Source organism: Nicotiana sylvestris, chromosome 2 (assembly GCF_000393655.2).
Source record: "Nicotiana sylvestris chromosome 2, ASM39365v2, whole genome shotgun sequence".
NCBI lineage: Eukaryota > Viridiplantae > Streptophyta > Magnoliopsida > Solanales > Solanaceae > Nicotiana > Nicotiana sylvestris.
Window position 1 is genome coordinate 160,282,851 of NC_091058.1, and position 12,839 is coordinate 160,295,689.

Here is a 12,839-nt window from a genome sequence, read left to right on the forward strand (position 1 = left end):
CGCAAATTGAGGTCCAAGAACAATTTTGCGGCAAAGGTCCAGTAGAGGGGTCAACCAGTCGAGGAAGAAACTTGGGATACCGAGGAGGATAGGTGGAGAAAATATTCGCATTTATTCAGCACTCAAGGTATGATTATAGACCCGTTTGAGGAAGAACGTTTGCTTAATAAGTGGAGAATGTAACGACCCGAACGATCATTTTGCTTTTTAGATCTCTATTCCCCTAATTAAAACTTTCTGTATGTGCTTTTACTATTTTATGACTTGCGGGGAAGGTTGGTTTAGGTTTGGAAGGGTTCGGTGTAAGGCCCCATATTTTTTTTTACATAAACTGGTGCCGAGGTAGGCATATATGTTAATAATTGTAGAGATTCTTCGCGGCGAGCAAGCTCACGGCGGTACGAACGTTTTGGGTTGAACAGTATGCTGGGAAGTTAAAGGAAAATGCTTGGCAGAAAAAGACATTTCTTTGGCCCACTACAGAATCACTTTGCGGGTCGCAAAATGGCCGCAAAGTGAAGCAGAAAACTGGGCAACTTTTGATGATATTTCGCGGCCATTATGCAACCGCAAAATGGTTTTGCGGACTGCACACCAATCGCAGAACCAACATGAAAGAACTCCGAAGGAAAGTTCTGTGGTGCATTATGTGACCGCAGAACAGGTTTGCGGGCCGCAAAATGGCTGCATACCCAGGCAAAGGTGCCCAGTTTTGAAGGGCCATTTCATGGACAATTTCACGGGCCATAGAAGCATTATGTGGTCGCATATGCGACCACATATTGTGTTTCGGGGCACTATTTTTCTGGTTTTTATAACCCGACCCTATTCCATTATATAGAGCTATGGACAATTTCTTAAGTAAAAAACTTGATATTTTGAGAGCTAGAGAGTGCTCTAGAGTGGGATAGGGTTCCTCAACAATTTGTTCTCCAATTCTTGCTCAAATCATGGAGGATTAACAAGGGAAACTCACTAGGTCTTCATCCTAGAGGTAAGATTCTACACCCTAACCCTCAATTTCAAAATTTAACTAAAAATAGGTAATTAGTAAGGCAATTCTTGGGTGTGGGAGTTGTTCATCTTGCATGCATGTGTTATCAAAGGGTGTAGGAAGATTGTTGAGCTAAAAATGGTAGATAATGGATTGTGGGATGATGGAATCCACCGTAGGAGTACCTTGAAACCTTAATGCACACCTAGTGTTTGATAAAATGCTCAAATGAGCTGAAACCATAATCATCTTCCTATTTTTTTGGTTCAATTTGTTATATTTCTAAAATAGATCGAAGTTGCTAAGATTTTCGGAATATTTTAGAGTTTAAGGAAGCTCAAGTGAGGTATGTTGGCTAAACTCTTCTCTTAGAATTAAACCCTACAATGTCATTATTATTCTCGAGTTACTTATTATAAATCGATAATTCCGACAAAACGTTGTGTCAGAAGACATATGTGTTCAATATATATTACAAATACTCTTGTTAAGTTGTAATACTATTTGATAATGTGTTCAAAGTAAGGGTTGCTTATCTAAATGGGGCTTCAAGTTGCATTTCAAATGATAGCTAATGTCAACTGTGTATGAAGCCTTAATGCGATTGAGACTCTTGTTTGCTCATATGCGTGCTTAATGTCTTGAATGTAAGTGCCTTGTTGTTGAAAATACATGATGGTGGTTGAAAGTGAAAACGGTGAACATGAACTATGAAATACGACCAACATGCCAAATGAAAAGGGGCTATTACAATTGTGGCCACTAGTACCAATCAAATGAAAAAAATTGAAAGAAGTATGAAATGTAATGATTGATATAAAAGGATATGTCTCAGATGAGACATCCTAGCTGATCGGTTGTGATAGGACGCGATGCCGCACACATGGTGGTGATTGTAATGGAAATTATAATCGAAATTGTGATTGTGGTTGATGTATTGGATGAGACAGCCTAACCGATCTGGTTATGATCGAATGCTATACCGCACAAATGGTGGTGACTGTGTTGGAATTTGTAATCAAAATTGTATATTGTGGCATATCGGTTATAAATATCTCCCAACCTAAAATATGAAAATTTCCTTGAAAACTTATCTTGTTCTTAACTTGATGTTTTAGGTATTGTTTGAGATTTCCATTGATTTTATGATTGTTCCTTCTTGTATTAATACTCATTCTTTTGAGAGGGTGTTTAGTCATACATACTTGTATTATTCTATATGTACTGACATCCTTTTTGTCAGGGCGCTATTGCCGTCCTTATTGTTTGATTTTGTGAAGTAATGTAGTCTCTTTAATCATAAGTGAGTTTGGGTAGAAGGTATTGTACATGCTTGATCTACTGCGTTATCACGGTTGAGCGCCAGTCGTGCTCCCTAAGGTTGGAGCATGAAAAACTTGGTATCAGAGCCTAAGGTTTTAAAGTGTCCTATGATGTCTTGGAACCGTGTCTAGTAGAGTCCTTCTTGTCGGTGTGTTGTGGAACACATCTATAATTAGGAGGCTACTTAGACCTAAGGAATAATATCCTTTTTTGATGTTCTTGATCATGCGATAAAGCTTATTGTAAGATTATTCCTCCCTTAACTCATGCATTGCTCTAACTTTCAGTAAATGACGCCTAGGAAGAAGGCAAGAACTGGCCAAGGAGCCGATGTTACCCTAGGAGTGGCAGTTGATTCTATTATTGATGATGCGGATGAGCACTCGAGGGGTGAGGATATTCCCCCAATTACTACACCGCCTGGTTCTATTATTCTTGCTCATGCTGCACCATTTCCTACACCTGATGAGGGTGCAACGAATCCTCAGACTGATATTCCAGTTCCACCTCCAGCCCCAACTTCCAGTCTCGGTGTTTCTCATGGGGATATTAGGGGAGCCATACAAATGTTGGCTCAGATAGTGGCTTCCAAGGCATAGAGGCTGAATGTTGCACCCACTTTATCTAGTCAGCAAGGTGATTCTACTGGTTCAAGGGTGAACACGTTTCTTCAGTTAGATCCTCCAGTGTTCACGAGTTCTGATCCCGAGGAGGATCCCCAGGATTTCATCGATGAGATGCACAAGAGTTATGTGTGCTACTGAGATAGAGGGAGTGAAGTTGGCCTCCTACCACCTGAAAGTGGTGGATTATTCTTGGTTTGAGATGCGGGAGGACTGCCGTGAGGACGGGAGCCCTCTAGCGAGATGGAGTGAGTTAGCTGATGCTTTTATGGATCTTTTATTGTATGCCAAGACTAAGGAATCCTGTGTTGCTGTGTTTGAGAACCTAAAACAAGGTAGCAAGAGTGTTTGGGAGTAGCATATGAAGTTCGCGTGCCTATCCAAGTATGTTATTGACATGATGCGCACTATAGAGGCTAGAGTGTGTTGTTTGTACAAGGCCTTAGCCTCGTGGTTATCAATGAGGCCTCCATAGCTACCTTGAATTTTGATATGAACTATGGGAAGATCATGACATTTTCTCAAGCTACAGAACCGTATGTTGAAGAACAGAATGGATTGAGAAGATAGAAGTAAGACCCGGTCCGCGGTCAACATGGATGGTTCTTCTGGTAGTGGTGGCATATCAATATTCAAGGGAGGTTCATCAGGGCCATCTAAGTCCTTTGCTCAGTTCTCAGTCAGTACACCGCCATTAGAGCCTAGTCAGTAGCAGTGGAGTCATTTTAGGCCCATTTATGGCAACAAGGGATCCTACCAGCTAGGTCGGTCTAGTGTGAGATTCCAGCAGCAACAGAGGCCCCCGTGCCTTAGGTGTAAGAAGATGCACATAGGGATCTGCTACATGGACCTACCCATATGCTATAGTTGTGGATTGAGAGGTCATATTTAGAGGGATTGTCCTTCATCCTTGGCAGGGGTACAATACAACCATTCAGTTTTGCAGCTACAACATCTATAACACACTCTCCAACCCGAGACACTCTAGCTTCCATATGGCGTGGTGTAACAAGGGGTGGTAGATAGAGTTTGGGAGGACCCAGTTGTTTCTATGATATGAGCGTTCACCAGAGTGCAGAGGCTTCTCCATGCGTTGTCATAGATATATTGATTATCCAATCTCATGTTATGTATGCTCTTATTAATCCTGGTTCCACTTTGTCCTATGTCACTCCTTATGTTGCTATGGAATTTGGGATATAACTAGGATAGTTTATGAACTTTTCTTTGTATCTACTCCGGTTGGTGAGTCTATTATGGCCGCATGGGTTTATAGGGATTGTGTTGTCATGGTGCATGGTCGGGACACCATGGCCGATCTCATCGAATTGGGGATGGTTGATTTTGATGTGATAATGGGGATGGACTGGCTTTATCATGTTTTTCCAAGCTTGATTTTCGAACTAGAACTGTGAGGTTTGAATTTTCAAGTGAGTCAGTGATTGAATGGAAGGGGGATAATGTGGTGCCGAAGGGTAGGTTTATTTCTTACCTTAAGGCCATGAAGATGATTAACAAGGGGTGTATCTACTATTTGGTCCAGGATACAGATAATTATGCTGAGGTACCTACACTTGAGTCTGTGCCAGTTGTGAATAAATTTCCAGATGTCTTTCCGGATGAGCTCCCTGGCATCCCACCAGACAAGGAGATTGATTTTGGGATTGATGTGATGCCGGGCACACAACCTATATCTATTCCACCCTATAGAATGGCACCAACAAAATTGAAGGAGCTAAAGTAACAATTAGTGGATTTGCTAGAGAAGGGCTTCATCTGGCCGAGTGTGTCGCCTTGGGGCGCACTTGTCCTTTTTGTAAAGAAGAAAGATGGGTCATTAAGAATGTGTATTGACTATCGGCAGCTCAACAAGGTCACGATCAAGAATAATTACCCACTGCCAAGAATAAATGACTTGTTTGATCAAGTGCAGGGTGCTACATATTTCTCTAAAATTGATTTGAGGTCCGGGTACCATCAATTGAAGACCCGGGAGTAGGATATTTCAAAAACTACTTTCAAAACCCGGTATGGGCCCTTTGAATTTCTGGTAATGTCTTTTGGGCTAACAAATGCCCCCGCAACTTTCATTGATCTTATAAACCAAGTTTTCAAGCCATTCCTCAACTCTTTTGTGATAGTCATTATTGATGATATCATTGTATATTCACGAAGTCAAGAGGACCATGCCAATCACCTCAGGGCAGCTCTACAGACTATGCATCTACACTAGTTGTATGCAATGTTTTTGAAATGTGAATTTTGGCTGGAATCTGTTGCATTCTTGGATCATGTCATTTACTGAGAAGGAATTAAGGTTGGATTGTCAGAAGATCACAACATTGAAGAATTGTCCTAGACCTATAACTCCAATGGAGATTCGAAGTTTCTTGGACTCAGCGGGGTTTTACATGAAATTTGTGGATGGGTTCTCTACTCTTGCCTCCTTTTTGACTAAATTGACAAAGAAGGCGGTCAAGTTCCAATGGTCAGATGCTTGTGAGAGGAGCTTCCAGAAGTTGAAATCAAGATTAACTACGACATCAGTGTTGACCCTACCAGAGGGTACATATGGGTTTGTGGTGTATTGTGATGCTTCAAGGGTCGGGAATAGGTGTGTATTAATGCAACAGGGGAAGGTTATTGCTTATGCCTCTAGGCAATTCAAGAATCATGAAAAAAAGTATTCAACATATGACTTAAAACTTGTGGCGGTGGTTTTTGCATTGAAGATTTGGTGTCATTATTGGTATGGGGTCCATGTGGATATATTCACTAACAATAAGAGCCTTCAATATATTTTCAAACAGAAGGAACTAAATCTAAGGCAGAGAAGATGGATCAAGTTACTCAAAGATTACAACATTGGTATCCTACATCATCCGGGAAAGGCCAATGTTTTGGAGGATGCTCTTAATCAGAAATCCATGGACAGTTTAGCTCACTTGGAGGCATATCAAAGGCCATTTGACAAGGAGGTTCACCAGTTGGCTAGTTTGGGAGTTTGTTTTGTAGACTCTAGTGAAGATGGGTGATTGTGCAAAATAGGGTTGAATCATCACTTGTTGTGGAAGTCAAGGAGAAGCAATACAACGATCCCTTGCTGGTATAGTTAAAGGAGGAGATTCATAAACATAAGACTGTATTTTTCTCTTTGCATGGATGATGGTACACTAAGGTACCAAGGGCGACTATGCGTTCCAAATGTAGATGATCTTCGAGAAATAATCATGACCAAGGCTCACACTTCTAGTTATTCTATCTACTCGGGCTCTACAAAGATATATCATGATCTTAAGGAAGTCTACTGGTGGAATGATATGAAGAGGAACGTGGCGGAGTTTGTGCAATATATCCAAATTGTCAGCAATTGAAGGTCAAACACAAAAGACCTGGTGGGTTGGCACAGAACATAGAAATCCTAATGTGGAACTGGGAGATGATTAATATAGAGGAATACCTCGCATACCTCATAAGTTTGACTCAATTTGGGTGATTGTGTATCGGCTCACAAAGTCCAATACACTTCTTGCCAGTTAAATCTACTGACACAACAGAATAATATGGTAAGTTGTATATCAAGGAAATAGTCAGGTTGCATGGCACTCCGGTTTCTATTATTTCCTATCGAGGGTCACAGTTACTGGCTAATTATTGGAAGAAATTTCAGCAGGGTTTGGGTACTCAGGTTAATCATAGTATAACCTTTCAACCACAGATTGACGGGCATGCAAAGCGCACTATTCAGATGCTTGATAACATGTTGCGCGCTTATGTTCTTGACTTCAAGGGTAGCTGGGACGATCATTTTCCACTCATAGAATTTGCCTACAATAATAGTTATCATGCTAATATTCAGATGGCACCATTTAAGGCTTTATATGGTAGGAGATGTAGATCTCCCATTGGGTGGTTTGAGATTTTGGAAACAGAATTGATAGGACCAGACCTCGTGCATCATGTTATGGCGAAGGTTAAGATCATTCAGGATCTGTTGAAAACTGCTTACAATCATCAAAAGTTCTATTTGGACGTTCGTCGCAGAGATTTGTAGTTCAAAGAAGATGATTGGTATTCTTGAAGGTTTCCCCCATGAAGGGTGTAATGCGGTTTGGTAAGAAAGGGAAATTGAGCTCGAGGTATGCCGGGCCGTACAGAATCATTCATAGAATTGGCCAGGTGGCTTACAAGCTTGAGATACCACCGGAGATGTCATTAGTGCAGCCGATATTCCCTGTGTCTATGTTAAAGAAGGTAGTTGGAGATCCATCACTTATTGTGCTAGTTGAGATTATTGGGGCAAATGAAGAACTGACCTATAAAGAAATTCCATTTCCCATTCTTGATAGGCAAGTCCGAAAGCTAAGAAATAAAGAGATTGCATCAGTGAAAGTGCTATGGCAAAACCAACAGGTTGAATAGGCCACCTGAGAGGCCGAGGAAGAAATGAAGAAGAAGTACTCTCAGTTGTTTGAATAGCTATGTAATCATTTCTATGAGATTGTTTCCTATGAACTATATATCACTTGTATAATTTATGTTCAGGATGATCTCTTCCTAGTAATGTATTGCTTATGAGGCCACAGTTGGTATTGATTCATATTATGTTACATCGTTGGATTATGTATATGATGTTAGGAGTAGTTTTGGGGATTCTTTGGCAGGTGGATAGGCCCAATTACAGGGGAGGCTCTAGCAAAATTTTTGGAAATTTAGAGAGTTAGAAAAAGTTGGAATTGTTTTTGTGTGGCGTAGCAGCTTTGTTACATTGGATGGTAGTGGTGAACTTTTAGCCTCATTCGAGGATGAATGACCTTAAGTGGGGGAGGATGTAAGGCCCCGTAAAATTTGTTACCTAAAACCTAGGATTTCGTGGTGCCGAGGTAGGTGAAGAATTAATCTGCGGGCCGCAGAGTGAAGTAGAAAACTGGGCAATTTTTGGATGATATTTTGCGGCCAATTATGCAACCGTAAAATAGTTTCGCGGGCCGCACACCAATCGTAGAACCAACATGAATGAACTCCGGTGGTATGTTCTGCCATGCATTATGCGACCGCAGAGCAGGTCTACGAGCCGCAGAACGACCGCATACCCAGGCAGAGGTGCCCAGTTCTAGAGGGCCATTTCGTGGCCCATTTGGTGGGCCGCAGAAGCATTATGCGGTCGCATATGAGTCCACAGATTGTGTTTCAAGGCTTCATTTTTCTGGTTTTTATAACCCTACCCTATTCCATTATATAGATGCTATGTACCATTTCTTAAGTAAAAACCTGATATTTTGAGAGTGAGAGAGTGCTCTAGAATGGGTGAGGGTTCCTCATCAATTTGTTCTCCAATTATTTCTCAATCATGGAAGATTAACAAGGGAAAGTCACTAGGTCTTCATCCTAGAAGTAAGATTCTACACACTATCCCTCAATTTCGAATTTTAACTAAAAATGGGTTATTAGTAAAGCAATTCTTGGGTGTGGGAGTTGTTTATCTTGCATGCATGTGTTATCAAAGGGTGTAAGAAGATTGTTGAGCTAAAAATGGTAGATAATGGATTGTGGGATGATGGAATCCACCGTAGGAGGACCTTGATACATTAATGCACACCTAGTATTTGATAAAATGCTCAAATGAGCTAAAACCATAATCATCTTCCTATTTTTTTGTTCAATTTGTTATATTTCTAAAATATATCGAAGTTGCCAAGATTTTCGAAACATTTTAGAGTTTAAGGAAGCTCAAGTGAGGTATGTTGGCTAAACTCTTCTGTTAGAATTAAACCCTACAATGTCATTATTATTCCCGAGTTACTCATTATGAATCGATTATTCCGAAAAAACTTTGTGTCAAAAGACATATGTGTTCTTAAGGGAAGTGAAAAAATTACCCAGAAATTAGAAAATATGACACAAAACAACCATAATATAGAAATAATCATTTTCTCAATAAACAAGATAAAACTACTCCAAGATAAATTAGAAATACTATATAATGATAATCCACTACAAGGTTGGAAAAAACATAAAACAAAAATAAAAATTGAACTAATAGATGAAAATAGTATAATAAGACAAAAACCTTTGAAATACAATTTTAATGATCTAACAAAATTTAAAATACACATACATGAATTATTAGACAATAAGTACATACAAGAAAGTAATAGTAAACACACTAGCCCAACATTTATAGTAAATAAGCATAGCGAACAAAAACGGGGAAAAAGTCGTATGGTTGTAGATTATAGAAATTTAAATGCAAAAACGAAAACATATAATTATCCGATACCAAATAAAATACTAAAAATCAGACAAATACAAGGATATAACTATTTTAGTAAATTTGACTGTAAATCAGGATTTTACCATTTAAAACTAGAAGACGAATCTAAAAAGTTAACAACATTCACAGTACTACAAGGATTTTACGAATGGAACGTATTACCATTTGGATATAAAAATGCACCAGGTAGATACCAACATTTTATGGATAACTACTTTAACCAATTAGAAAATTGTATAATATATATAGATGATATACTGTTATATTCTAGAACAGAGAACGAACATATAAAACTACTAGAAAAATTCATACACATTGTAGAAATATCAGGAATTAGTTTAAGTAAAAAGAAAGCAGAAGTAATGAAAAATCAAATAGAATTCTTAGGTATACAAATAGATAAAAATGGAATAAAAATGCAAACTCGTATAGTACAAAAAATAATTAACTTAAACGAAACACTTGATACGAAAAAAAAGTTACAATCATTTGTAGGATTAGTTAACCAAGTAAGGGAATATATCCCTAAATTAGCAGAAAACTTAAACCACTACAGAAAAAATTTAAAAAGGATGTAGAATACCATTTTGACGAAAAAGATAAAATACATATAAAGAAGATAAAAAATATGTGTAAAAAATTACCAAAACTATATTTTCCAGATGAAAAAAGACAGTTCACATACATAGTAGAAACTGATTCTAGTGACCACAACTATGGAGGGGTTCTAAAATATAAATATGATAATGAAAAAATTGAACATCATTGTACATATTATTCAAGATCATACACGGAACCACAATTAAAATGGGAGATAAATAGGAAAGAATTATTTGGATTATATAAATGTTTGTTAGCATTTGAGCCATATATCGTTTATAACAAGTTTATTGTAAGAACAGATAATACACAAGTAAAATGGTGGATAACACGGAAAGTACAAGATTCAGTAACTACAAAGGAAATAAGAAGGCTTGTATTAAATATACAAAATTTTACATTTACAATTGAAGTAATAAGGACTGACAAAAATGTTATTGGAGACTACCTATCAAGACAAAGGTACCCAAACTGATGAAAGCCAAGAAACAAAGGATTTATTTGCAATCCTTACTACTTTATCTTTACAGATGGATGGTATGGGAAAAAGATTACAACAGCTAGAGAAAATCCAGCCAAGTCAGCAGCATGACTATAAAGATGCGGAGCTAAGTCGATCGGAAGACTCAAAACTTCCAGAGTTAGAAGGAGACGTTGGGAAACTCCAAAAAACCCATAACAACGTTTGTTTATATACAACTGCAGGTACAAGTAAACAAGTTAACAAGAAGCCACATACCAATGTCAATTTAAATAACATATTTGATAAACCAATTACTCCGAAAAGGACAAAAGAAACAATAGTTACGACACCACAAACCTCAACCTATGCCAACAGCCTACACCAAAATAAAAAAATATACAACCATATTACCCAGACCTACATTGAAAATATATACAAAATTCAAATATTTCTAAACCTTAACCCCAGAGCAACTACTACAACAGATCCAACACAGGACTATATAACCCAAAAACGCCAAGGATATAATAGGCTTATTGCACAGCCAAAAACTAGAGCCAATTTAGTAAAAACATGTTACAATTACGGATTACTTAGCACGGTATATACCTATGATGGGGAAGAGATAAGTGGAATACCAGAGCTATATAAAGCATTTATTACCACTATTGGGGATGTAATATACCAGAGTAAGTATTCCCTTACTTAGTTAACCAAGTAAGGGAATATAGCTCTGATACCAATGTTGTAAGTAGTTTGTGGTAAGCGGAATTAACCTTGAAAGTTCTTTTATATTTTCTCCTATATACTGTAAGTATTGGATATCTTGGGTCTTTTGATATTCTTCTATATTTTCATTTAATAATTTAGATAATAAATTTATATTTTCTAAAGTTTGTAACCAGTGCTTGATATATTCGTAGTTGATCATTAATCTGAATATAAGTCTAGTTCATATAAATCTAAGATATCTATTTCTTCTGATAGAATTAGTTATGTATATCCTTGTTCCATTATGTTAATTATTTCAAAAGAAATTAAAATATCGTAAATTTTTCTTCTAATGTCGTTATTAAGTTGGTTCAAGGTATATAATATGAGTATTTTGTAATCATTATTGTTATCTAGTAAATAAGTGTGGTTGCTCATAAGATTATTATTATTTTTCTTATTCTTATCATGTGTTTACTAAACATATTCCCTCTAACCTCTTTGTTTATCATAGAGTTTATCATTTTTTAATAAGTTATACTGAACAATCTTTTCTGGTCACTACCATGTTTTTCTTGCTTCAATCATTTACCCTAACAGCGCCTCAACTCTGTCTACTCCCCTAAACGGCTTCCATGCCTACCGGTTTTGACCTTAGGATGGCATAGTCTGGGCTTAACTACTCTCAGCATTATTAGACATGGCAAACTTTCTCAAGATGTTCTTTATAACAGTACTATACCATGATAAACAGTTATGATATTCAAGAGATTATAAGGAATATAAAAGTTTAGTTAGACATGATTATGAATAAACTTACCTGATCTTGTAACTCGTTTGAATGTTCCATATTTGTTAAAGAGACTTGTATATAACTCAGATATTTCTTATAAGAGAGAGAAGATAAGAGAGAAGGTGAGGGTGTGTCCTCTCTTCCTTTGATATAACTCTGATAGGCCAACATCGAAATGAATTACATAAGTCGCAACACAAAATAAGAAGTTACTCTATAGGAAGCCTGATTAGGACTTCCTCTCTGAGTTATATAATCAATCATCTCAAGTGACAATATGGTTTCATAGCTTTTCCTCATATCTAGGCGTGTCAGAGTTCCCTAATGACCTCAAGGGATCCCAGACAGTGCTCACACCCAGATTTCATAGCCAAGACATAGTAAGTGTAGTGTGGAAACGAAAACTTTCATGTGTCCAAGTTGAGAGGGAACTCAATGGTCCCAAGGCAAGGCTCACACAAAAGGGGCAAAACCTAGTGTTCTAAGAGTATAGTGAAAGTGTAGGACACATGTTTGAAAGGAGTTTGTTTAAAATCTGGACTGACAGGTCCATTTTGAAAGCAATCAATAACAGAAATGGTTGAAAGCAGTTGTATTAGTAGGACAAAGTTCAAACATTTCAGGGTAAGACCACACACAACAAGTGAATGAATTCAGTAAATACACATGGGAGTAAAAAGGGATTTGGGGATACATATATATTGTCTATAGGCACCTGACCTCAGCAGGAATATTAGGATTGATAGGGACATGCTCAGAGATAGTTGGACACTGGCATAATCACAAACTAGTCATGAAACACATAGAGAAGGGATAAGGGATTTGGGATTCCTAAAATGGTAAGTGCACTGTAGGTAAAAGAACACAATCGTATAGGCATGCTTGAATTACATGAATTTAAAGGACGGGGAATTATATCAGCATGCTTAGATACAAACTTCACAACAAGACCACAAGTAAAAGCAGGCCAGAAATAAAAGAAACTGAAGCAGGAATAGAAAAATATGTTGTTGTTGAGGCTTTAAATTAAACTAGGACATACTAGTGAAGATAGAGGT

The 12,839-nt window shown here is 37.7% G+C and overlaps 2 protein-coding genes across 2 annotated transcripts; both read left to right on the top strand.

Moving 5' to 3' along the window:
- The first annotated feature begins 6,098 nt into the window (after positions 1-6,098).
- LOC138885872 (uncharacterized) lies at positions 6,099-6,994 on the top strand. The gene is made up of 2 exons (XM_070166864.1): positions 6,099-6,302; positions 6,659-6,994. Exons 1-2 carry the CDS (start codon positions 6,099-6,101, stop codon positions 6,992-6,994), a joined length of 540 nt encoding a protein of 179 aa, XP_070022965.1.
- Positions 6,995-7,044: 50 nt separating this feature from the next.
- LOC138885873 (uncharacterized) lies at positions 7,045-7,362 on the top strand. The gene has a single exon (XM_070166865.1). The coding sequence runs from the start codon at positions 7,045-7,047 to the stop codon at positions 7,360-7,362; it is 318 nt and encodes a 105-aa protein (XP_070022966.1).
- The last annotated feature ends 5,477 nt before the right edge of the window (positions 7,363-12,839 follow it).